General features: G+C 47.8%; 1 protein-coding gene across 1 annotated transcript in view; it reads left to right on the forward strand.

Moving 5' to 3' along the window:
* Window positions 1-27,762, forward strand: part of UBR3 (ubiquitin protein ligase E3 component n-recognin 3) — a gene marked incomplete at its 5' end in the record, with an annotated part of 224,320 nt that overhangs the window by 85,111 nt on the left and 111,447 nt on the right. The window contains 2 exons of the mRNA XM_075319687.1: window positions 8,324-8,787; window positions 23,640-23,728. Coding sequence (XP_075175802.1) covers window positions 8,324-8,787; window positions 23,640-23,728 — 553 coding nt within the window. The remainder of the gene's footprint in view (window positions 1-8,323; window positions 8,788-23,639; window positions 23,729-27,762) is intronic.

Here is a 27,762-nt window from a genome sequence, read left to right on the forward strand (position 1 = left end):
CCTACGGTCACCAACAACTAGAATTTAATTGCCGCGGCCCATATGTTTCTATAGGGACTGCCGATGTCTTGGTTTCGCACCCTATAAGCAAATCGTATAGCAATGCCCCCTGCTCAGTAATCCTCTCCGCACACGATCCGGTCAAACTAACCTTGGATTCTTATTATTTAGTGGTGGAAAAAGTTTTTCATAAATATATTTCCTGTTCACCCCATCTAACGCTAGCTGCCGCATTGTTTGATCTATTTTTCTTTTTTTACTTTTCTTTTAAAAACAGCAAATTAATTTTGATGAATGGGCTGGGATGGGGCTGCATGTGTGCGGGTTATAAATCACCCGTAGTCCAGCGCTGTGCATGGCTTTCTATGCAAATGAAGTCTGCTCATTGCGTGCCACCTTTATTTCATTCTGCATCAGTTAAGCCTAATTGCTAATCTTTTTTTGCAATATATTCTGAACCGTTGTTTGTGCCCTTTCTCGTACCCTTGTAACTAAGTGGCAAGAACTTGGTTCTTGAAGCGCAAGACGACGAAAACGACCTCAAAGTAAAGACTTGTAACATTAACGATAATGGTTTTGACCATGAAGACAATTTCACCTAAACTGCATAGTAATGGCCGGCACCTGCGCGTGCCCGTAACAGTTTTGTAAATGCGCAAAAAAAAAAATCTGATGTTCAAAGAGTCTCTGGTGAAGTTTATTAAATGAGTCTTCCCTTGTAAAGTGATGCTGTAGGTTGGGGGTTAGAATATGCCATCAGTGAGCGACATGATCGGCGGGTGTCTGACCTAAGGAATCCCACCAATTCTAAAAATGAAGGGGCTGTGGATTTGTTATAGTCCTCCCCTGCGCTCATGAGTACGCAGCACAGCTTCATCCAAACCATGGGGCCTGTAGCACAGCCAGGTAGGAATGGTTTAATTCCTAGCACTGCAGGTCTTAATTAGGTGCACCTATCTAGCAATGTCTAGAGCCTGGCTGGGGGTTCACCTTGGGGGTCCGAGTCTGCTAGAAATTGAGTAGAAACTGCCGAAGGACCAGGCTGTTTAATGTGACTGCTTCTGTTATTGCTGGAGTGCTGGAGGCTGCAGGAGCCCAGGCTGAAGGGGACACAGAGACTGGTAGGACCGAACCCATTATTATGTGGAAATTGTAGTTTTGAATGACACCATTTATTTTACTATTTAATGGCCCAACAGGAAAAAATTGTAGGGAACCATTTGGTGAAATATTTAGAAGAAAAAGAAAAAAAAAACAAAAAACAATTGTACAATTTTTTTTTTTGGGGGGGGAAGGTGTTTGTTTTTTCGGTGTTAATTGTGATTCTTCAGGTCCACAAGATTACGGTATGTTGATACCAAATTTTTTTTTTTGTGAAGGATTGATTTTGTTGGTTTAGAGATGTATGATGTTTTTGTCGATATTTTTTTTTTAATTTTTTTTTTATTCTTTAAATTAATTTTTGACCAAAAATGAGCAATTCTAACTTTTTCTTTTTTTCTCATTTCATGGTATAAATATTGTGATATTTTAGTAATTTGGGTAATTTTTATAGTAATTACAAAGAATGTTGTGGGTGGGTTTTTTTTTTTTTTTTAGGTTTTAGTCCTCTTCCTTTTTCTTTTCCCCAAAACCTTATTTTTTTTTTTATTAAATCATAACTATTAATTAATAATAATTATTTGTTATAATTAGTTATTTAATTGTTATAATTTTATAATATAAAATCATAACAAATAATTAGTCATACCAATTAACTAAATAACAACTAATACAGTAATATAATGTTGATAAAATTATATTAATTATTTGATCATTATTTTATTAACAATATATTATTATTTCTTTGTCGCTCCATTGGGAGACCCAGACAATTGGGTGTATAGCTATTGCCTCTGGAGGCCACACAAAGTATTACACTAAAAAGTGTAAGGCCCCTCCCCTTCTGGCTATACACCCCCAGTGGGATCACTGGCTCACCAGTTTTGTGCTTTGTGCGAAGGAGGCAACACATCCACGCATAGCTCCACTTTTTAGTCAGCAGCAGCTGCTGACTATGTCGGATGGAAGAAAAGAGGGCCCATACTAAGGGCTCCCAGCATGCTCCCTTCTCACCCCACTGTATGTCGGAGGTGTTTGTAAGGTTGAGGTACCCATTGCGGGTACGGCGGCAGGAGCCCACATGCTGATTCCTTCCCCATCCCTTTTTACAGGGCTCTGGGTGAAGTGGGATTTACCGGTCTCCAGGCACTGAGACCGTGCTCCATCTACAGCCCCTGGAGAAGATGCTGGATGGAGCGGAGTACATCAGGGACATGGCCCTGCTTCCTCAAGGTACTCTGTGTCCCCGTGCATTTGGCGCTCACACCGCAGCATGCTGGGTGTTGTAGTGCGCCGGGGGACATCAGCGCTGCGGCGCCTGTGCCATGGCCTCATTCAGCTTCGCTGAAGCAGGCTCACTTATGGGAATTGGTCGCGCCGGCCGCTGGGACTGCGGCGCGGCTGGCACTTGTAGTGCGCCGGGGACTTCAGCGCGGCCTGCGCTTTTACGGCGGCCGCGCTGATAACTAGAGTCCCCGGCTTTTGCGGCCTGCTTCCGTTCGTTCCCGCCCCCAGACCTGCCAGTCAGGAGAGGGGCGGGACGCTGGCCACCTCTATGAATCGGTCGCGCCGGCCGCTTGTGGTGCGCCGGGGACTTCAGCGCGGCCCGCGCTTTTACGGCGGCCGCGCTGTTAACTCGAGTCCCCGGCTTCTGGGCCTAGTCTCCCTTCGTTACCGCCCACAGCCCTGACAGTCAGGGTAGGGGCGTGACGCTGCATAGAGCAGCGCTGAGAGCTGGAGTATGTTTTGCATACTCCACCCCTCTCACTGTGTGCACTGTGAATCCGGATTCCCGCACTTTCTCAGGCACGCCCACGGCTTCCTTCTCTACAAGGACGCCGGCAGCCATTAGTGTCAGTTTCTGTACGATACAGAGACAAGTGTGGAAGACCCTGGCATTCTGATAGTCACACAATCGCTGCAACAGGCGTTAAGCAGCACCTGTGGTGCTAACCCCACTAGTGCAGAAGTGCACTTATAGATATGCTTGTACTATATACATTGCACTGTTTGGTCGCACGTTGTATATACCCTCCTGGATTATGCGGAGGAGTTATCAGCATATTCTCTGTGTAAAACAAAGGTGCAGAACCACATGTTTTTCTATACAGCTGGTACAGCATGTACGGCTATACGGCCGGCAGGTTACATAGACTCCCATTGTATGCACTAATGGCCAGGGGATGAGGACGGTGTCTGCAGTATTTACTGACAGTTTTTCTGAGACTATGGCTATGATACTAGAAGCCTAGCAGTCCGGACATGTCTCTCACAACATGGGCACTGTTGAATCATTGATCCATGGCCCCCCTCAGTGTGAATAACTAACAGCTCCGGGAATGTCACACGCATCCCAGAGTCACGGCTCTGCACGGACGTCAGTCCCAGACAGCCTAAGCGGGCTCACTATGAGCGGCCTCGGTTTCATCAGGGTCCTAACAGAAGGACTCGCTGTGTAATGAGGCGGAAGTAGCGGCTCAGGATTCTGATCCTGAGACCGCTCTCAATCTGGATACACCTGATCGTGACGCCATAGTAAATAATCTTATAGCGTCCATCTATAGAATGTGGGTTATTTCTCACAGCTCCTCCAGTGGAGGAGTCAGCTTCACGTATTTTTCTGGACCACTCTGCCTTCAGAGAGGCAGTCCAGGAACACCACGCTTATCCAGATATGCGCTTCTCCAAACGGCTTAGGATACACGTTATCCCTGTCCCCTGACTTGGTCAAGGACTGGACCCAATGTCCCGAGCGGCATCCTCCAATCTCCAGGCTTGTAGCTAGATCCATAGTTGCAGTGGGAGATGGAACTGCAAACTCAAAGATGCCACTGACAGACAGATGGATCTCTGGTCGAAAGCCATCTATGAGGCTGTCGGCGCACCGTTGGCTCCGGCATTCTCTCCCTTGGGGCACTCCAAGCTATTTCAGCTTGTCTTACACAGATTGACACGGTTACACGTACATCTGTGCCGCAGGTGGCATCCTTAACCTCTCAAATGTCTACATTTGTTTCTTACGCGGTTCAGGTTGTCCTGGACTCTGCGAACCGTGCGGCGGCAGCCTCCGCTACTCCGTGTTTTTAAGCAGAGCCTGGTCTGCTCGTTAAGTGAATGGAAGGCAGATTCTGCTTCCAAAAAAGGTTGCCTAACCAGTTGCCTTTTTCTGCTGACCGACTGTTTGGTGAGCGTTGAATGTAACCATTAAACAGTCCAGGGGTAAGGATTCATCCTTTCCTCAGCCCGGACACAACAAACCCCAACAGAGCAAGAGGCAGTCGGGGTTTTCGGCCTTTTCGAGGCTCGGGCAGGTCCCATTTTTCCTCGTCCAATGTGGACTCAAAAGGATCAGAGGAGCTAAGATTCTTAGCGGGCTCAGTCTCGCCCAAAAAAGCGACAGTCTGAAAACCCGCTTCCAAGGCGGCTTCCTCATGACTTGCGGCCTCGGTCGGTAGCAGGCTCTCCCGCCTTGGCGATATTTAGCTGCCATAGGTCAATGACCATTGAGTGTGAGACATTCTGTCTCACGGGTACAGGATAGAGCTCACTTCTCGTCCTCCAACTCGATTCTTCAGAATTTCTCCACCTCCCGGCCGGGCCGCTGCTCTTCTGCAAACAGGGTGCACTCTATAGGCAGAAAGAGTGATGACCCCCGTTCCTCTTCAGGAACAAGGTCACGGTTTTTACCCCAAATTCTTTGCGGTACCTATAACAACGGGCCGTTCCGTCCCGTTCTGGATCTAAAAATGCTCAGCAAGCTCGTGGACACCAGGCGGTTCCGGATGGAATCCCTCCGCCATGTCATCGCCTCAAGGTCCCAAGGATATTTCCTAGCATCATTAGGCATCAAGGATGCTTATCCACACGTGCCGATTGATCCAGAGCACTAGCGTTTCTACGCTTCGTTATAGGAGACGAACACCTTCTGTTCGTAGCTCTACCTTCCGGCTAGCGACAGTCCAACTGGTCTTCGCCAAGGTCAGGGCAGCAGTAGTCACAGTCCTGCACTCTCAGGGTCACTCTGTGGTCCCGTATTTAGACGATCTACTTGTCAAGGCACTCTCTTAGGAAACATGCCAACACTGCCCGAACGTTGCGCTGGAGACTCTCTAAAGTTTTGGGTGGATCATCAACTTTTTAAAGTCAGATCCGACCCCGACCCTATCGATAACATATCTAGGCATAGAGTTTCTTACTCTCTCAGCGATAGTGAAGCTTCCGCTAGACAAACAGCATTCACTACGGGCTGCAAGCTCTTCTTTAAGAACCAGTCGCACACATTGAGACGCCTCATGCACTTCCTACGTAAGATGGTAGCAATGGAGGCAGTTCCTTTCGCGCAGTTTTACTGCGTCCACTACAATGGGACATTCTCCGCCAATGGGACGAGGAGTCGACGTCCCTCAACAGAGTCGTCGTTCTTTCTCAGGCGGCCAAGGAATCTCTACGGTGGTGGCTTCTTCCCACCTCTTGGTCAAAAAGAAGGTCCTTCCTATCCCCATCCTGGGCGATAGTTACGACAGACGCGAGTCTATCAGGGTGGGGAGCAGTTTTTCTCCACTACAGCGCTCAGGGTACGTGGCCTCAGCAAGAGTCCACCCTTCAGATCAATGTTCTTGAACACAGAGCAGTGTATCTTGCCCTACAAACCTTCCAACAGCGGCTGGAAAGCAAGCATATCCGACTTCAGTCGGACAGCTCCACAGCGGTGGCATACATCAACCACCAAGGAAGAACGCGCAACCGGCAAGCCTTCCAGGAAGTCCGGCAGGTTCTGATGTGGGTGGAAGACACGGCATCCACCATATCCACAATTCACATCCCAAGTGTGGAAACTAGGAAGCTGACTTCCTAAGTCGCTGAGGTGTGGCCGAAAGAGTATGGTCTCCTCACCCGGACGGGTTTCAGGAAATCTGGCGCCGCTGACAGAGGCCGGACGTCGATCTAATGGCGTCACGGCACAACAACAATGTGCCAGCTTCATGGCACGGTTTCACAATCATCGAGCTCTGGCGGCAAACGCCTTAGTTCAGCATTGGTCGCAGTTCCAGCTACCTTAGGTGCCACCTCTGGCATTGTTGCCCAGAGTACTGCGCTAGATCAAGACCGACTGCGGCCGCGCCATCCTCGTCGCTACAAATTGGCCGAGGATGTTGTGGTACTCGGTTCTGTGGTGCCTCACGGTAGGCTAACCGGGGGCACTACCAGACCAATCAGACTAGCTGTCTCAAGGGCCATTCTTCCATTTGAATTCTACGGCCCTCAACCGGATGGTGTGGCATTGAGTCCTGGAACCTAGGGTCGTCAGGATTACCTCAGGACGTGGTTGCCACCATGAGACAGGCTAGCATACCAACGTCCGCCAAGATTGACCACAGGACGTGGAAGATGTTCTTATCTCGGTGCTCGGCGCAGGGTGTTTCTCCCTGGCCGGTTGCATCGTCTATGTTTCCTTCCTTCCTGCAATCTAGGTAGGAAAATGGGTTGTCGCTCAGTTCCCTTTAGGGACAAGTCTCAGCGCTATCTGTATTTTTTCAGAAACGACGACTTCCTCAGGTACGCACGTTCCTACGGGGAGTTTGTCTTCTCAGCACTCCGTACAAGCGGCCGTTAGAGCCCTGAGATCTGAACAAGGTTCTAATTGCTCTCCAGATGCCGCCTTTCGAGCCTTTGAAGGATGTCTCCCTTCCCGTTTTTCACGGGAAGTGGCCTTCTAGTAACGGTCTCGTCTCTTAGGAGAGTTTCCGAGCTAGCAACGCTCTCATACAAACTCCCTTCCTGGTCCTTCACCAGGACAGGGTAGTTCTGCGTCCGGTTCCGGAATTTCTCCCTAAGGTGGTATCCCATTTTCATATCAATCAGGATATCACCTCACCTTCTTTGTGTCCTCGTCCAGTCCATCAATTTCAGAAAGATTTGCATCTGTTGGTTCTGGTGAGAGCACTCAGGTTCTACTTCCCGCATGGCGCTCCTGCGCCACCCGGATGCACTCTTTGTCCTTGTCGCTGGTCGGCGTAAACAGTCGCAAGCTTCCAAATCCACCCTTGCTCGGGGGATCGAGGAACCAATTCTTGAAACCTACAGTTCTACTGGGCTTCTGGTTCTCTCAAGGCCGAAGGCCCATTCTACCAGAGCCGTGGGTGCATCCTGGGCATTACGGCACCAGGCTACGGCTCAGCAGGTGTGTCAGGCACCCACCTGGTCGAGTCTACTTACTTTTACCAAGCATTATCAGATGCATACCTACGCTTCGGCAGACGCCAGCCTAGGTAGATAAGTCATTCAGGCGGCGGTTGGCCACCTGTAGGAGAGGGCCGTTTGACGGCCCTATCATGAGGTATTCTTTTACCCACCCAGGGATTGCTTTTGGACATCCCAATTGTCTGGGTCTCCCAATGGAGCGACAAAGAAGAAGGGAATTTTGTTTACTTACCGTAAATTCCTTTTCTTCTAGCTCCAATTGGGAGACCCAGCACCCGCCCTGTTTTCTCTGGGTTTTTCTGTTTTTTCGGGTACACATGTTGTTCATGTGGTATGGTTCAGTTCTCCGATGTTTCCTCGGATTGAATTGGTCTTTAAACCAGTTATTGGCTTTCCTCCTTCTTGCTTTGGCACTAAAACTGGTGAGCCAGTGATCCCACTGGGGGTGTATAGCCAGAAGGGGAGGGGCCTTACACTTTTAAGTGTAATACTTTGTGTGGCCTCCAGAGGCAATAGCTATACACCCAATTGTCTGGGTCTCCCAATTGGAGCTAGAAGAAAAGGAATTTACGGTAAGTAAACAAAATTCCCTTCTTTATTATTTTTCACTGTTATTCTTATACTTTTATTGAGTTTTTATACAATATGCTTCGATACTTTATTTTTGCAGTGTATCTTAAAATTGATCATCTCCTATGAAGCCCGGCCACTGTCTGGGCGGGACGGCTTCCATATTATAGCTTTTTTAATGCCTCTGTCCTGCTTGACAAGAGGATTTAACAGTTGTACTCTTGTGGTTTCATAAGTTACTTTTCGCGTAAAACATTGGCATCTATGCTGTATGGAACAGGCTCAACTGCTGAGCCCGCACGATACTGTATAATGAAGGCACAAGGCCACCATAGGGGGTCGCTGCAAAGGGTTTAAATGTTCTGATAACTTTTACATGAGTGCGTAGTATAAATGTGAGTACACGCCAGTGCGATATTCATTGATTTCCTGTATTTCCCCCCACCCCCAGAACTCTGGCACTGCTCAAGTTTTCAGTTTGGTCGCTGAACGGAGGAAGAAGTTTCAGGAAATAATTAACCGAAGCAATAGCGAAGCCAATCAAGTTGTGCGTCCTAAATCCTCGGCACTGAAGTGGACAGCGCCGGGCTCAACGCCTCAGCTAACCACGGTGATTTTAGAGGTGAAAGAAAGCATGCTATCCTTACTGATTAAGCTTCACCAGAAACTGTCTGGGAAGTCGGACTCCTATTGTCCACCCTGGTTGGGTGATCCGGATTGTCTCGCCCAAGCAGATTTATCGAAATATGCTCACGGGGACGGCGTAACGGCTGTGGAAAGGATTTTATTGAAGGCTGCGAAGAGAAGCTGCGCAAACAAACTTAGTATTGATGAAATTTGTAGGAAAGCTGCTCCACCCGTTCCACCCAAAAAGTCTAGTCCTGCGGAGAAGAAAACACTGGACAAAGAGGAAAGGTAAAGGCTCTCTATTTCAATACATGTTATGTGATGGAAACTTTTTTTTCTTTAGTGGTGCTTTAAGGGGTTCAAATCCTTTCAGAATAGTGTTTCCTATAAGTTCCCGAAGTAAAAAAACAAAAACAATGTGCTTTACTCTCACCCTGCCAGGGTCCAGTATTGAGACTCGGCTGCTCCCGTTGTCTATTGTCTGCAGCTGGACCCAGGTAGTTTGAGTAAGGATAGTTGTGTTTATATATATATATATATATATATATATATATATATATATATATATATAATGTATGTATGTATATATATTTATTATTATATATGTATATATATATATATATATATATATATATATATATATATATATATATATATATATTATTATATTTATTATTATTATTATTATTATTATTATTATTATTATTATTATTATTATTAGCTTTTTCCTGGAGACTACATCCAAATGTTACTCTAAAATTTCAGCTACCTCATCTGCAGAAAATCTGCATCCAAATAAGAGTTCGCTATGTGAGTGCTCTCCTGGATTTTATGATGACGTTTCAGTTTATGTTGTCAAGTGTGTGTACATGAGGAATAACATTTCTGGCCGTGACTTAATCATATAATAATAATAATCTTTATTTTTATATAGCGCTAACATATTCCGCAGCGCTTAACATACATCAGCAACACTGTCCCCATTGGGGCTCACAATCTAGAGTCCCTATCTGTATGTCCTTGGAGTGTGGGAGGAAACCGGAGTATCCGGAGGAAACCCACGCAAACATGGAGAGAACATACAAACTCCTTGCAGATGGGGTCCTTGGTGGGATTCGAACCCAGGACCCCAGAGCTGCAAGACTGCAGTGCTAACCACTGAGCCACCGAGCTTGACTTGACTTGTACCCTGCAGCCCTTCTTCAGGCTCCGTCTCTGAGCTAGTAGTTGTAGGTGAGCTGCTATGATGTCTTCCATAAACACAGTTTTTGAGAGATTTCTGCGCTTCTGTCTCTATGTAGCACATATTCGGCAGCAACATGGAGGACATCATACTTGTACTAAGCAATGTAGCTGTGAATCCAGCACTGTGGTGGGAAAATTCATTAACATGAGCAGCTGAATGAATCTGTGCCACTCATCCTGCCTTTTTGTCCCCTCTCATCAAGCTCCTATAGTTTGAGTCCTAGCCGTGTGTCTTGTGTGTGAATAAAATGTATTTTACATGTTCTTTTAAAAGTAGTCGATGAGTTCAGGAGGCAGAAAAAGTGAGTCATAAGTGGAGAAAGAAGGCAGAGAGAGAAAAGGAAGTGGCTCATAATCGGAGATAGAAATGTATTTATTTGATAAAATATATGTGCTTATGCATGTATGTGTGTATGTATGTGTGTATTTATGTATATACATACATAGATAGCTATAGGTAGCTGTCTCTGTCTTTGTCTGTCTCTCTCTCTCTCTCTCTCTTTATGAATATATCTATTTTGATTTTATTTATTTTTTTACATACATTTGCTTGTAGAATTGATTTTATCCTCAATAGGTATAAAATTGCTGCTGATTTGTACTTTCTTTATTTTTCTCAGAATACAAAACAAAAAATCTCATGGTGTTTCTCCCACCCTACCGCTGTTATCTGCACAGTTGTATATAACCTCTCTCCCTCCTCACCAATACCTTATGGTAGTGTACTCCGGTGACACAAGGAAACAGTAGCCAGGAGCCATTGTCAACAACTGTTGTAGGTAGCAGCACAGTCTGTTATTTTAAAAGAGCTGCACAGACTCTACAGCAGCACAGCCTGTCATTTAGAGGAGCTGTACAGACTGTACAGCAGCACAGCCTGTCATTTAGAGGAGCTGCACAGACTCTACAGCAGCACAGCCTGTCATTTAGAGGAGCTGCACAGACTCTGCAGTAGCACAGCCTGTCATTTAGAGAAGTTGCCAAACTTTGCAGCAGCACAGCCTGTCATTTAGAGGAGCTGCACAGACTCTACAGCAGCACAGCCTGTCATTTAGAGGAGCTGCACAGACTCTACAGCAGCACAGCCTGTCATTTAGAGGAGCTGCACAGACTCTGCAGTCGCACAGCCTGTCATTTAGAGGAGCTGCACAGACTCTACAGCAGCACAGCCTGTCATTTAGAGAAGTTGCCAAACTTTGCAGCAGCACAGCCTGTCATTTAGAGGAGCTGCACCTACTCTACAGCAGCACAGCCTGTCATTTAGAGGAGTTGCCAGACTCTTCAGCAGCACAGCCTGTCATTTAGAGGAGTTGCCAGACTCTACGGCAGCACAACCTGTTATTTAGAGGAGCTGCACAGACTCTACGGTAGCATAGCCTGTCATTTAGTGGAGCTGTGCAGTCTCTGCAGCAGCACAGCCTGTTATTTAGAGGAGCTACATAGACTATGCCGCAAACACAATGGTAGGAAATTATTAATGAAGATCATGTGAATAGAAGCTTAATTTTGCATTTAGGAAGTAAGGAGACAAAAATGAAAAACAGTGCTAAGGTGTCTATAAGCTTTTAACTTTTATGTCATAACTACTTTATTTTAGATCTTATTTTATAAATGATCTGGACAACGGAATTACTGGGAAACTTATAAAATTCGCAGATGATACTAAGATAGAAGAAGCCAACACTGGAAAGGAAAGAGTAGTCCTACATCTGGGTAAAAGAAATGTAAAAAGCATATATACTATGGGAGGAATAGAACTAAGTGATAGCATCGGGAAAAGGACTTGGGCATAATAGTAGATCTGGGTTTCAATATGAGCCAACAATGCGGAGCTGCAGCCAAAAAGGCCAACAAAATTCTGGGATGAATCAAGACAAGCATTGATTCTAGATCAGGAGAGGTAATTATTCCCCTATACTCTGCCCCTGTCACACCCCACCTGCAATACTGTGTACAGTTTTGGGCGCCCCAATTCAAGAAAGACATCAATATATTGGAGGAAGTCCAGAGAAAGCAACCAAGATGGTAGAAGGTCTGCAAACCATGTGATATGAAGAACGGCTAAAAGAGCTAGGAATGTTTAGTTTGAAAAAAGTGAAGGCTGAGAGGAGACTTAATAGCGGTCTACAAATATCTGAAAGGTGGTCACAGTGGAGAGGGAACCACCCTATTCTCATTAGTACAAGGAAGTACAAAAAGTAATGGGAGGAAAGTAAAAGGAAGGAGATTCAGATTAGACATTAGGAAAACTTTGACAGTGAGGGCAGCCAGAGAGTGGAACAGGATACCACGGGAGGTAGTGAGGGCAGTCAGGGAGTGGAACAGGATACCACGGGAGGTAGTGAGGGCAGTCAGGGAGTGGAACAGGATACCACGGGAGGTAGTGAGGGCAGCCAGAGAGTGGAACAGGATACCACGGGAGGTAGTGAGGGCAGTCAGGGAGTGGAACAGGATACCACGGGAGGTAGTGAGGGCAGTCAGGGAGTGGAACAGAATACCACGGGAGGTAGTGAGGGCAGCCAGGGAGTGGAACAGGATACCACGGGAGGTAGTGAGGGCAGTCAGGGAGTGGAACAGGATACCACGGGAGGTAGTGAGGGCAGTCAGGGAGTGGAACAGAATACCACGGGAGGTAGTGAGGGCAGCCAGGGAGTAGAACAGGCGACCGCAGGAGGTAGTGAGGGCAGTCAGAAAGTGAAACAGGCAACAACGGGAGGTAGTGAGGGCAGTCAGGGAGTAGAACAGGATACCACGGGAGGTAGTGAGGGCAGTCAGAGAGTGGCACAGGCGACAGCGGGAAGTAGTGAGCTCTCAATCAATGGAAATCTTCAAGTGAAAGCTGGATAAACATATAGCTGGGATGATTTAGGGAAAACCTGCACTCGCAGGGGGTTGGACCCGATGGCCCTTGAGGTCCCTTCCAATTCTACCATGCTATGATTCTATCCTTTGTAGTCTTCTAATAATGCTAAAAAAAATATGAAAAAAAATGCAAAGGACCATAAAATTCTTCTATAAATGAATCTTCCAGCATTGGTTGTTAGTGGAGGTTGCATGTAACATTTTTTGGATGATGGATTTGTATAGGGCTTTTGCATGGTGTTTTTTGTAGTGCGGTTTCCCTTTACCCCTCGGCTGTAGGTTCTGCTCCTTCCTCTCCTTTGCAGACCTGTTGTTTGCCGGGTCGGTGACACATTCACAAATGGCCGTCGTTGTTGACAGCTCTGAATGAAGATGAATCTAATTTGCCTCCGTCGGGCGCCTCACACGACGCCACCTTCATTCGTTTCCCCCCTCGATTTCAAGTCTAGTTTTCTGGTAATGAAGATGGAGCGGCCGATATACGCCTCATGATGAGCCATTTGTGGCCACTCCAACCTGCAGAAGAAGACAAAAGGTGGCATTACCCAAATGACGCGCTGTCGCCATAGAAACAAAGATCCGGCACTCGAGGAAAGGCTGCAAAGCCTCGCAATTTTTTCTTTTCTTTTTTTTTTTTTTTTTCTTCAGCGTCTCATCCCCGTGAGCCATCACGGAAAATTACTGAGCTGCACTGAATCTGTCACAGTTAGTTTATGTCCTCTTATTAGGGATCTCTATTTACAGTCAGACCCGGTTAACTTGAAGCGGAACTTGGATGGCGAAATGCAAGAATATAAAGCGCCGATGCCACACAAGGACATGACGGCGGCAAAGCACAGCACATTGGCGCATTTACTCATGAAGATTATAGGCTTTCCAAAGGGAAACGCTGGGCATGGCGGACTTCATTTACTCCAGAATCCCTACACTAAAATTATTCTTAAGGTTGCATTACAGTCGTAAGGAGATACTGTGTGAATCCGCCCTAAGGCCGTGTGCCCCAACCCCCCCCCCCCCCCACACACACACACACACACGTCCAACCACCGACACTATGCACGGATCGACCATGAATATTCTGTGAACAGCCTACGAGGCTGTTGATTTACGGGCCAGAAGAACCACAGTCGGGTCTTTACAGATCGGTGGGGGGGTGCGGGACCCTCACTGGTTCCATCGTTGGGTTAATGTAAACATTTAAAGGGGCTAAAACAGCACAGCAATGTGTAGACTCCGCTGCCAGGTGCTGCAGAATATATGCTATTTCAAGGGAATCTGTTTGTTTTCTATACCAATTGAGAGCATATAGGGACCGAATTCCTGATTCCAGCGATGTATCACACAGTGGGCTACTTGCTGCAGTTTTGATAAAATTACAGCTTTATCTGCAGCAGATCTGGCAGTGCTCTGAATGCTGACCTCTTTATAACCACGCCCACACCACTGATTGGCAGCTTTCTGTGTATAGCGCTTAGGCAGAAAGTTGCTAATCAGTGTTGGGGTGGGGTTATACAGCGCAAATGAATATGTAGGACTACCTGGTAGCAGGTTTACTAATCCCCTAGTGATCACCTGCAGATCACCTGATTTTTTTTTTTTTTTTCTTTTTTCTTTTTTCCTCAAAATTACAGCAAGCAGCCCATTAAGGCTAATTTCACACATGTCTTTTTTTCTATCAGGCACAACCCGGTAAAAAACTGTTCTGGTGCCGGATCCCCATTGATTCGTATTAGCGCCGGATTGTGCCTGAAGGCCTTGCGTTGCATCCGGCTTTTGCCGGATCCGTCATAATTGGCTAATGCAGCGGCCGGATGGAACGTCACTTGTAATGTTTTTTGTCTCTGACAAAAAACGCATTGTGCCGGATCCGACGCGATACGGTGTGATTTACAATGGAAGCCTATGGACACCGAATCTGGCGTAATGCGGCAAAAAAAACGGATGCGGCCGCCGGATCCCTTTTTGTAAACTGAGCATGCTCCGATGTATTGAAAAAAACGGATCCAGCAAAAAAACCAAAACGGACGAAACGGATGCAAAACCGGATGCGCCGGATCCATTTTTTGACGGATCAGGTATACCGGATCCATAAAAAAACCAAAAAGGATCAGGTGCATCCGTTTTTGCATATCCTGCGCCGGATCCGTTGCATCAGGCACACGCCGGATTGTGCCTGATGCCAAAAAACTGTTGTGTGAAAGTAGCCTAAGTGACATTGCGGAAATTGTGGTCCCTGTCTTTTGGTTTATGCAGTTCTCAGATTAGGTAGCAAAAAACCTGCGGAATGATTCCCTTTTAAGAGAATAAGAGCTGATCAGCAATCCCTGACCGAGGTCGCTACATGTTGCTGTTCCAGCTCTGTTCATCCGCCACTGCAGGAACTAATAACAGCTGATCATTGGGAGCTGTTAGGCTAGGTTCACATTTCCGTTGTTTTGCATCAGTCACAATCTGTCGCCTTGAGGAATTACGGTATCCTGCAAAATATTTTGCAGAAATCCAGTTTTTCCCCATAGACTTCTATTAGTGATGGATTGCGACTGATGATGCTGCGTTGCATCCGCTGCGTCGCGGTCAGTCGTTTTTTAACTGACCGCAGGGCGGGAGCAACGCAGCCTGTAACGTTTTTTTGAGCAGCGCAATCCGTAGGATTTTGCTGCGCATGCTCTCTCTGGCTCCCTGCACCCGTAACCAGGATACACATCGGGTAACCAGCAATGCGCTTTGGTTAGTTACCCGATATTTACACTGGTTACAGGTGCAGGGAGCCCGCGCTAAGCGGTGTACGCTGGTATCCAAGAAAATATCGGGTAACCAAGCAAAAAGGGGTTTGCTTTTAGTTACCCGATATTTACCCTGGATACGTGTGCAAGGAGGCACTTCCCCACTCGGCTCCGCCCCCTCCCGCACTCCGCATGTGTACACACACACACACACACACACACACACACACACACACACACATCCCCAGCCCTGCAGTCCCCGCGGCACTGATGTCCTCAGCGCCACGGCCCCGCTTGGCTCCGCCCCCCTCGCGCTCCGCCCCCTGCACACAACGGACTCCGACAATGATTTCTGTTCTTTGTCATCCGTTGTACAACGCATCAGTCACATGCGTCAAGCAACACATGTGACTGATGCAAAACAACGGAAATGTGAACCTAGCCTTATTTATACTGCGTTATCAGACAAGAGAAGTCCACCTTCAGAATTCTGTTGTTGTACCTTTCTTTGTTTTGGAGCCACCAGTCTATTACGAAAATAGTCTCATAACAGGTAATATACAGCTCTGGCAAAAATTAAGAGACCACGTCCACATTTTCAGTTTTCCTGATTTTTCTCTTTGTAGGTATATTATTTTGGAGTAAAATGTAAATTGTTCTTTTATTCTATAAACTACTGACAACGTCTCCGAATTTCCAAGCAATAAATTTTGTATTTATTTTCTGAAAATGAGAAATGGTCAAAATAACAAAACAATGCACAGTGCTTTCACACCTCAAATAATGCAAAGAAAACAAGTTCATAATCATTTAGAGACAACAATACTAATAATGTTTAACTCAGGAAGATTCAGAAATTAATATTTTGTGGAATAACCATGATTTTTAATCCCAGCTTTCATGCGTCTTGGCCGCTTTCCACCAGTCTTTCACACTGCTTTTGGGTGACATTATGCAACTCCTGGTGCAAAAATGTAAGCAGTTCTTCCTTGTTTGATGGCTTGTGACTATCCATCTTCCTTTTGATTACATTCCAGAGGTTTTCAATGGGGTTCAGGTCTGGAGATTGGGCTGGCCATGACAGAGTTTTGATGTGGTGGTCCGTCATCCACACATTGATTGACCTAGCTGTGTGGCATGGTGCATTGTCCTGCTGGAAACAGTCCTCAGAGTTTGGGAACATTGCCTCAGCAGAAGGAAGCAACTGTTTTTCCAGGATAACCTTGTATGCGGCTTGATTCATACGTCCTTTGCAACCTCCGGTTGCTGCCCAAAGAGCCGATCGGGCATTTCCTTTTCCAACGAAGATATAGAGGATGACGTAACTGGATTTTTCACCAGGCAATCAAATAAGTTGCAGATCACCTCTTGGGATACATCCTCCAGATTAGTCAAGACACTGTGTTTCAACTACTGTATTTTTCGGACTATAAGACGCACCGGACTATAAGACGCACCCTGGTTTTAGAGGAGGAAAATAAAACTTTAAGCAAAAAAAATGTGGTCATGACACACTGTTATGGGGCAAGGATCTACTGCTGACACTGTTATGGGGGTAATGGCCCCAAATTCTCTACTAAGGTACCCCATCCTGGTAATGATCCTCCTGCCTTGTATATGATCCTGCTATAAACCCCCATGCTGCTCATATACCAGCATCCTGCTCATATTCCCCCATCCTGCTCATATACTCCCATCCTGTTCATATACCCCATCCTGTTCATATACCCCCATCCTATTGATATACCCCCCATCCATCCTACTCATATACTCCCATCCTGTTCATATAACCCCATCCTGTTCATATAACCCCCATCCATCTTGCTCATATACCCCCCATCCTGTTCATATAACCCCCATCCATCTTGCTCATATACCACCCATCCTGTTCATATAACCCCCATCCATCCTGTTCATATACCCCGATCCTGCTCATATACTCCCATCCTGCTATATGCCCCCATCGTGCCCATCCTGGTATATGGCCTGTATCCTATAGCACAGATAAAAAAAATAAACGTTTATACTCACCTTTTCCTCACTCCCTCCAGCACCGATCATATCTTCCTCTCTGGCACGCTGACCTGTTTGTGTGGAGCCGTTCCCCTGCAGCACACGATGTCTTCCTGTCTGTGCCGATCAGCTGACCAGCACAGATCAGCTGACCGGCACAGACAGGAAGACATCGCATGCTGCAGGGGGACGGCTCCACACACTGGGACGGGTGAGTGCACTGATTCACTGCACCCCGCGCTGATGATGACGCGCGGGGGGCAGTGAATACAGCCGCACATGATCACTCTAGGCTGTAGTTGCCACGGGTGATCATGCGGGCCGGCTCTTTGCTATGCGCGCGTCCGCGCTCGTCATCCCGCCCACCTGGCAGCGCCGGCTTCTGCGCTGAGAAATGGGCGGGGGATGGGCGTGCATATGTAATGAGCGGGCCCACGTGGTCACGGCAGGCGCTGCTGCTGCCTGCTCGTGCCCCCGATGACCCGCTCCACCGCAGCACCCTGATTCCCGGCCGCAGCCCTATAGTCAGACCATAAGACGCACCCCCAACTTTCCCCCAACATTTGGGGGGGAGGAAAAGTGCGTCTTATGGTCCGAAAAATACGGTAGTCAAATTGAATAATTTGATTAACAGGCAATATTTTTTTGATGTAGGAACCAGCAATGATGATCAGCTGATTCCTGAGGGTCCCAGCCTCCGAGACCCCTGACGGCTGTGTTTTTTTTTTTTTTTTTCTTTGGTAAGATATTTTGCCATAGCAACATTTCCTTTCCCCCCCCCCCCCCCCTTGCAGTGATGTTCTGTTCCTCTTATCCCTCCTAGAAATTTATGGCAAAAAATAAAATGCCTGTCAGCACTGATTGGATAATAATTAAATAATTAATAATAAATAATAAAAAATAAAATAATATTAATTAATTAAATAATAATTAAGTAATAAATAATTAAAATGTACGGGGACACCCCTTCTTACTAGTAACACCCATTTATCAATCTATTGCTAAATTTCCAGGAGGAGCAATAGAGGAACTGCACAACACAGTCCTAAAAACAAGACGATGCAGAGTTTTTTGCACAGTTTCGGATAGTCATTATACCAGGTCAGGAGAGCAGACTGGTCCTCTCCTTACGGCTTTGTTACCCTTTAATCATTTTTACTGCATCTGATTAATTTTCTGCCTAGAAATGCGTTGGTTTATTATGGTGTTAATTTATACGGCGCCATTATTGCATATGTCTATATTACTAGGATTTTGGTTGCGGTTTGTTTGCAAGCAATCTCAGTCAACATAAAGTCTTTATATTTGCAATATCCCTTTTGATTACTGTGTAATTTACAGCCGATAACACAATGTGCATGTAATTAATATACTGTTATATTGGGGAATAAATGTACATTATGCTGCATCGATCCTTCCTTTTTTATGATTGCAAATGTATCATTGCTCTCTAGCAGCTTCAGGCGCGTTATTAGAGTGGAGCAGGGGGATCTGTGAGCTTTGGGTTCATACAGCAATTTAGACTAGGGGGTTTTTGGAGTTAGAAAACCCCTGTTTGTTGGCTGATGTATGGAGGTCGACGTGATATCGGCGCTGCAGACAATCACAAACATTGGAAGTAGCAATTGAGACTACTAGACCCCAGAGGAGAGGGTAAAGGACAGTTGTTGGGTTTTTTGTTGTTGTTTTTTTTTTTTTTTTTGTTGTTTTTTTTCTTTAACGCACCAGTCCAGTTTTTTTTTTTTTTTTTTTTTTTCAAAGCTCTGGAGTGTCGCTTTAAAGCCTAAGCCACAAGGCAAGAAAAACTGTGCGAGTGGAGTGCGATAAAGGATCGCATTCCACTCAGACCAACTCTAGCCTGTGTGTCAGCGCACATGAGCGATTATTTTCTCAGCCCTAATCGGACAATCACAGCATGCTACGACTGTAATGCGAGACTTTCTCTCGCACCTATTCAAGTCTATGGGGCGAGAGAAAAATTACACTGCACTCGCAGTACACCAGTGTACCACGAGTGCACGGCGAGAATGGCAATAGCCGGCAACGGAGGAGAGAGGGAGAGAAATCCCCTCCCTCTCCTCCTTAGTGCCGGCCCTCCCCTCTGCAGCACCAGCCCTCCCCTCCGCACCTCCTCAGCTGAGGTCCACTCGTACAGTCGGACCTCAGTCGCAGGGACACTCGCATGACACTCGGCTCCTGCTGTGCTGCCAGCGTGAGCTGAGTGTCATGCGAGGATTGCAGTAGTGCCCCGTGTGGCCCTGGCCTTAATGTAAGTCCCCTGTCTCTGGTCTTATACTTACTTTCTAGTAGCTTCATCCTTTTTCGCCACTGCTTCTACTGCGCCTGTAGCGTCTGACTCTACGGAAATCAGAAGTTATGTCTTGTCTCTCAATACAAGTCTATGAGAGCCAGAACAAGGCTCTCATACACTTGTATTGAGTTCTGACCTTGGGCGCTCCATGAAACACTGGAGCTGCCGGCAAGTCACAAATCGCCGGAGACTGACCAGAGCGACGCTGGAAAAAGATGAAGATGGTGGCAGGTGAGTATAAGACTTGGGACAGGGGACTTACATTTAAAGGGCTAGTGCAGCACTGATATATAAAACAAAACAAAAGAATAGTGTGTATATAATATAATATATAATGCAAATAGTAATGCCAGATAAACCACGGTGGCTCAGTGGTTAGCACTGCAGTCTTCCAGCGCTGGGGTCCTGGGTTCAAATCCCACCAAGGACAACATCTGCAGGGAGTTTGTATGTTCTCCCTGTGTTTGTGTGGGTTTCCTCCCACACTTTAAAGACATACTGATAGGGAATGTAGATTGTGAGCCCCAATGGATCAGTGATGATAATGTCTGTAAAGTGCTGTGTAGTAAATGGTGCTATATAAGTGAGTAAAATAAAGGGACCAACGTAAGAAAGGATAGTGTTGTGCGCTTAACTTGGACCAGGTAGCGTGGGAGCAACAAGAAGGAAAGCTCCCGATGCGTTACAGCAACAACAAGAGGGAGAGCGCCCCATGTGTATAGCAACAACAAGAGCGAGAGCGCCCCATGTGTATAGCAACAACAAGAGGGAGAGCGCCCCATGTGTACAGTAACAACGAGAGGGAGAGCGCCCCATGTATATAGCAACAACAAGAGGGAGAGCGCCCCATGTGTATAGCAACAACAAGAGGGAGAGCGCCCCATGTGTATAGCAACAACAAGAGGGAGAGCGCCCCATGCGTACAGTAACAACAAGAGGGAGAGCGCCCCATGCGTACAGCAACATCAAGAGGGAGAGCACCCCATGCGTATAGCAACAACAAGAGGGAGAGCGCCCCATGCGTACAGCAACAAGAGGGAGAGCGCCCCATGTGTATAGCAACAACAAGAGGGAGAGCGCCCCATGCGTACAGTAACAAGAGGGAGAGCGCCCCATGCGTACAGTAACAAGAGGGAGAGCGCCCCATGTGTACAGTAACAAGAGGGAGAGCGCCCCATGCGTACAGTAACAAGAGGGAGAGCGCCCCATGTGTACAGTAACAAGAGGGAGAGCGCCCCATGTGTATAGCAACAAGAGGGAGAGCGCCCCATGCGTACAGTAACAAGAGGGAGAGCGCCCCATGCGTACAGCAACAAGAGGGAGAGCGCCCCATGCATACAGCAACAAGAGGGAGAGCGCCCCATGTGTATAGCAACAAGAGGGAGAGCGCCCCATGTGTATAGCAACAAGAGGGAGAGCGCCCCATGTGTATAGCAACAAGAGGGAGAGCGCCCCATGTGTATAGCAAAAACAAGAGGGAGAGCGCCCCATGTGTACAGTAACAAGAGGGAGAGCGCCCCATGCGTACAGTAACAAGAGGGAGAGCGCCCCATGCGTACAGTAACAAGAGGGAGAGCGCCCCATGCGTACAGTAACAAGAGGGAGAGCGCCCCATGTGTATAGCAACAACAAGAGGGAGAGCGCCCCATGCGTACAGTAACAAGAGGGAGAGCGCCCCATGCGTACAGTAACAAGAGGGAGAGCGCCCCATGTGTACAGCAGCAAGAGGGAGAGCGCCCCATGTGTATAGCAACAACAAGAGGGAGAGCGCCCCATGTGTACAGCAACAAGAGGGAGAGTGCCCCATGCGTATAGCAACAACAAGACGGAGAGCGCCCCATGCGTATAGCAACAACAAGAGGGAGAGCGCCCCATGCGTACAGCAACAAGAGGGAGAGCGCCCCATGTGTATAGCAACAACAAGAGGGAGAGCGCCCCATGTGTATAGCAACAAGAGGGAGAGCGCCCCATGCGTACAGTAACAACAAGAGGGAGAGCGCCCCATGTGTACAGTAACAACAAGAGGGAGAGCACCCTATGTGTACAGCAGCAAGAGGGAGAGCGCCCCATGCGTACAGCAACAAGAGGGAGAGCGCCCCATGCGTACAGCAACAAGAGGGAGAGCGCCCCATGCGTACAGCAACAAGAGGGAGAGCGCCCCATGCGTACAGCAACAAGAGGGAGAGCGCCCCATGCGTATAGCAACAAGAGGGAGAGAGCCCCATGTGTATAGCAACAAGAGGGAGAGCGCCCCATGTCTATAGCAACAAGAGGGAGAGCGCCCCATGTGTATAGCAACAAGAGGGAGAGCGCCCCATGTGTATAGCAACAAGAGAGAGAGCGCCCCATGTGTACAGTAACAACAAGAGGGAGAGCGCCCCATGTGTACAGTAACAACAAGAGGGAGAGCGCCCCATGTGTACAGCAACAACAAGAGGGAGAGCGCCCCATGTGTACAGCAACAAGAGGGAGAGCGCCCCATGTGTACAGCAACAACAAGAGGGAGAGCGCCCCATGTGTACAGCAACAAGAGGGAGAGCGCCCCATGTGTACAGCAACAAGAGGGAGAGCGCCCCATGTGTACAGTAACAACAAGAGGGAGAGCTCCCCATGTGTACAGTAACAAGAGGGAGAGCGCCCCATGCGTACAGCAACAAGAGGGAGAGCGCCCCATGTGTATAGCAACAAGAGGGAGAGCGCCCCATGTGTACAGTAACAACAAGAGGGAGAGCGCCCCATGTGTATAGCAACAACAAGAGGGAGAGCACCCCATGTGTATAGCAACAACAAGAGGGAGAGCGCCCCATGCGTACAGCAACAAGAGGGAGAGCGCCCCATGCGTACAGCAACAAGAGGGAGAGCGCCCCATGTGTATAGCAACAACAAGAGGGAGAGCGCCCCATGCGTACAGCAACAAGAGGGAGAGCGCCCCATGCGTACAGCAACAAGAGGGAGAGCGCCCCATGTGTATAGCAACAACAAGAGGGAGAGCGCCCCATGTGTACAGCAACAAGAGGGAGAGCGCCCCATGCGTATAGCAACAACAAGAGGGAGAGCGCCCCATGTGTACAGCAAGAAGAGGGTGAGCGCCCCATGCGTATAGCAACAACAAGAGGGAGAGCGCCCCATGCGTATAGCAACAACAAGAGGGAGAGCGCCCCATGTGTACAGCAACAAGAGGGAGAGCGCCCCATGCGTACAGCAACAAGAGGGAGAGCGCCCCATGTGTACAGCCTCCTCCAGTGGCTTTGGTTTGTTTGTTCTTGATGTGCAAGATTTGTGCTTTTTGGTTTCCTCTTGTATGAGTAAATTGACAACAGGCGGTTGTCCTTACATGGTCTGACACAATCCCACCCCAGCTGGAGACACCCCCAACTGGTAACGCCCATTTGTCAATTTATACAAAAAAAATTCTAGGAGTAGCAACAGAGGAATGGTGCAAAGTTCTATTATAGGGAATACAAGTCAGTTCATAAGTGGCAAAACATCCCTTTTTATAGGCAGTGGACACACGTGACATAGGGAAAATTATTTTTACATGCTGTTGCAGTTTAACTAGTGCAGTTTGATTACTCTTTTGTGGGAATGTCTCGAGCGTTGTGTGCACCCAGGGCCCTGCTGTCTTCACTTTTTTTATGTATTAGTACAGCTCCAATACTATCCTATTCTCTCTTCTACAGCCTGTTTCTCTGCGCTCCATAAAGCATTAAATGCTTTCTCCCCTCTCCGCTGCAGATAATTTTACAACCCCTTCCCTGCTGCTGTTTCTAAAACTATGAGAAAGGAGGATTTGAAAAGAGACTTGTCAGAGCAGAGTAGGAGCTCTGATGAATCTGTAACATTTTTGCAGAGCTCTGAGCTCAATAAAGGAGACTCTGCGGCAGCAAAATAGTACAAAATAGTTAGAAAGTTCCTTAAGCTTGCAAATTGACACTAAAAACCTGTTGCATATATTTATACCATAAACCTTTGCTTTTGTACCGCAGACGTCAGAAGGCGAGGGAGAGGCAGCAGAAGTTACTGGCTGAATTTGCTTCAAGGCAGAAAAGCTTTATGGAAACTGCAATGGATGTTGGTAAGACTTATTAATTGGTCTTTGTATGTGACGTCTTCCCCTCAGCTCGTCGTTATTTTTCACCTTTAAACCATATACCGTATTTTTTGGATTATGAGACGCACTTTTCCTCCCAAAAATTTGGGAAGAAAATGAGGGGTGCATCTTATAATCCAAATGTAGCTTAGGCTAGTTTCACACTTGCGTTGGACGGGATCCGTAGCATTGCATTGTGTGACGCATGCAACGTATGCGTTGCATATAGTGGCACAACGGATGCTACGGATCGTACAAAATAACGCAATCCGTTATAGGTTTTTTTTTTTTCCTTGACTTTACACATCTGGGCATGCGCAGTTGTGTAAAGACGGATGCGTTAACGGAATCCGTCAAAATGACGGATTCTAACGGAATCCGCCCCCATAGGCGTCCATTATAAAAACAACGGACGCCGACGGAATCCTGCAGGTTGCGTTTTTTTGACACTCCGCCAAGTGCAGAAAAACGCTACATGCAGCGTTCCATCCGCCCGACGGTCACTGACGGTCAGCGTCAAAACAACTGATTCGCCAGGGGGCGGATGCAATGCAAGACCATCCGTTGCTATCCGTAGCTAATAGAAGTCTATGAGGAATATAACGGTTTCCTGCAACGGTTACCGTAATTCCTCAAGGCTGCGGATAGCAACGGAAGCCGTCCAACGCAAGTGTGAAAGTACCCTTACCGGGAGGTGGAGAATGGGGGCCATGCTGGCAGTGGGCACTATGCTGGCTGCGTGGTGCGGCGGCTGTCCCAGATCCTCTGTCGGTGGTGCGGGATTCAAATAATGGCGCCTGGTGTTGGCGCATGTGCACATGGAGCTCTCGGCTCACGATCTCATCTGTGCGCGTGCTGCCTCCGGCCCATTGATCTCCCAGCAGCAGGCTTAAGGAAAATGGTGCCCAGAGCTGGTGCGTGCGTAGATGAGATCTCAGCTTGTCATTGAGCCGAGAGCTAAATCTGCACACGCGCCGACTCCGGGCGCCATTTCTTTGAAGCCCACACCGCCGACACAGCATCTGGGACACCTGCTGCACCGCCTTCCTCCACACAGCCAGCACAGCCCCCGCAGCAGCGCCCTACTCCAGCACCGCCCTTGCTTCCTGTGACCCCGCTTCACCAACACTGCAGCCCACCCTCCGTTAAGACACCACAGGAGTATAAGATAGACTCCATGTTTTTTTTTTTCCTCTAAATTTGGGGTGCGTTTTATAATCTGGTGCATCTTTTTTTAAAAAAAAGGGGGGGAAAATACGGTATATCTTGTAGTCTATACTAGTCAATGTTGAGATTCATCTGGTACTTGTCCGATTTTAATTGCTGTAGCGGCTTCTGGGGCTCCCGGCCGAGCCGATTCATCACACTATGGCAGCGCATCACACTGTGCCGACGGAATAGAAATGTGCATTATAACGGGGCCGCGTTACATTGGTGCATTATTATCATCGGCTGCAGAAAATTGCAAGATCCTTGTTCCATAAATGTAATATAATAACACAAATAAAAGCTGCTTACATTACAAATCTCGCCACTTTGCACCTGCCCTCCCTGGTAAATATGACTAAAGAAATCCGAAACCTCTGCACGTGGATGTCCTCGTTTCAGATCCCTCCTAAACCAGAGCTCGCTCCGTTCTTCAGCAATCTCGCTGCAGAGTACAAGCTCCGAGCTCCATTTTTTTTTTTAACGTAGGTAACACAAAATTCCGAACACTTGTCATTTATTGAAACCAGTTAGAAAAATAAATTAGATTTTACCGGCCTTCTGAGGATCGTCTTGCTGGGCCCGGGCAAAGATATATTAGTGTGCTAATAGCTCCTTGGATGCTAAGGGAATTCCTTGACATAAAATGTTTTGCAAAGGAAAACGAAGCCTCGGGGCATATTGGGTAACAGTTACTTAGCACGGCGAAACCCCATCAAACAAGCTGTGCGACCTCCGCTACATAGACACGCTATGGAGAACTGAAAACATCAGCCACTAAGAGGGGAAAAAATGATTTTCTATGCAGCGGGGAGCACCTTTGCTTTTAATAAAGACCAGCTGTCACAAACCACCGGGGGGGTCACTCAGAAATCCCCCGCGCTGGCTACCAGTACGTCACAATCGGGGGGTAACAAGTGGGGGTCACCCCTCCTTTATACCTCCCGACCGACAGACAGAGCACGTGACGCGCTCTCTAGCGCCCCTCTTATAGTCAGGCCAATTATGGAATTGCCCGACAATAAGCAAGGAGGCCGCTATACTACTTATGCCGATTATTGAAGGGTCCCCGGTGAGAGTAGGGTATATATTCCCCCGACCTCCGCGGGCGGAATATATAAAATCTCCCCGAATCTCACTGGCCTCCCCACAATAATCCTTGGCACAACTCGCTGCCACCAACCGCTTCACGGTAACTATTAGCCGAACACACAGACGTGGGATTCAAGATCGAGATAACAGAACAGCCCAAGATTAATTATATAATTTAATCAGCCTAAAGCACACTAGAAACTACAATATATACAATAGGGAATCTACAGAATATACATATGTCAGAGTACAGTTACAGACAAAGCATGGTTTACAACAGGTATGCAATTCAATCAGTTACCTTGTGCGTCTGGCCACAGGGGGGCGCTGTAGACCAGGTTTCTAGGATCCTTCCCACAGATGTTTCCTACACGTGCCCCCAGCGAAAAGAACACTGGAAAATGGCCGAAGTAGGGTTATCAACCTGGGCAAATCCAGGTCCCCTCCTACCTTAGTGACCTCAGAGAGAGCACTGCTCCACCCCTGGCTTGAGTTATGGACAATCCACAACATGGAATATGGGCCATAACTTTGCCTGGGAGCGTCGTAGGCGGACGCCAATGCTCTCATTGTGACAGTTATGAATTTAGCTACAGAACGAGGGGACTCATGACCTGTCTGCCAGTTCCCCATTGGCTGATATCACGCCTGGGGCATTTCCCAATGTCCTGCTCCCATAAAAAGGGTGTGCCAGCATCGTCCGCATGCGGAGACACCATTTTTATGGTTGCCATATTTATCGGAAATATGGCTTGCGAGATATGAACCATTTTTTACTGGAGTCGTTCTGTCTGGCTATTTCCATAGCCTTGCTAACTAGCTAGCAGCCCCCACTACAGGGTCACGGCAGGGAGTCAACCTGTGTCCATTGTCCCCAAGCCACCTAATTTCCATATCACAGGACATGGCCATGGAGGTGTAAGTGGAACACTGAGAACAAGAAGGGAAAGGGGGCACTGCCAGGGAGTGATGAAGGATTATGACTGGAGTCATAATTCATCTTCATATCCCGGGATTTGCCTCACACCTCCCCCCTTTTGAGGGCGCTAGGGGGCAGCACACTCCGGTGTTCCCCCGTGCGCCCGTCCGCGACCTCTCCTTGTCGGGACAGCCCGTCTGCGTTACCGTGGTCACGGCCCCTTTTGTGGCGAATGGTGAAGTTGTATTGCTGGAGCGCAAGGCTCCATCGCAACCATCGCCCATTCGTCCCAGAGACGGTGTGCAACCAGCTGAGGGGATTGTGGTCCGTCTCCACGATGAAGTGGCGCCCGTATAGATAGGGTTGCAGACGCTGCAGGGCCCACACTATGGCCAGGCACTCCTTCTCCATCGTGGAATAGGCAACTTCCCTTGGTAACAGCTTCCTGCTCAGGTACAAGACTGGGTGCTCTTGGCTCGCAGAGTCCACCTGGCTGAGCACCGCACCGAGGCCGAAGTCACTGGCGTCGGTCTGTACTACAAACGGCCGCGTGAAGTCGGCTGCCTGTAGCACGGGCGGGCTGGACAGGGCGTCCTTTAGGGCCCGGAAGGCTGTCTCGCAGTCCATTGTCCAATCGACTGCAGAGGGCAGCTTCTTCTTGGTGAGGTCCGTCAAGGGCTTTGCCAGGCTACTATAGCATGGAACAAACCTCCTATAGTACCCAGCGGTCCCCAAGAAGGACATCACCTGCTTCTTGGTCCTGGGGGTGGGCCAGGATGCGATGGCTTCCACTTTCTCAGGC

Source organism: Anomaloglossus baeobatrachus, chromosome 7 (assembly GCF_048569485.1).
Source record: "Anomaloglossus baeobatrachus isolate aAnoBae1 chromosome 7, aAnoBae1.hap1, whole genome shotgun sequence".
Classification (NCBI taxonomy): domain Eukaryota; kingdom Metazoa; phylum Chordata; class Amphibia; order Anura; family Aromobatidae; genus Anomaloglossus; species Anomaloglossus baeobatrachus.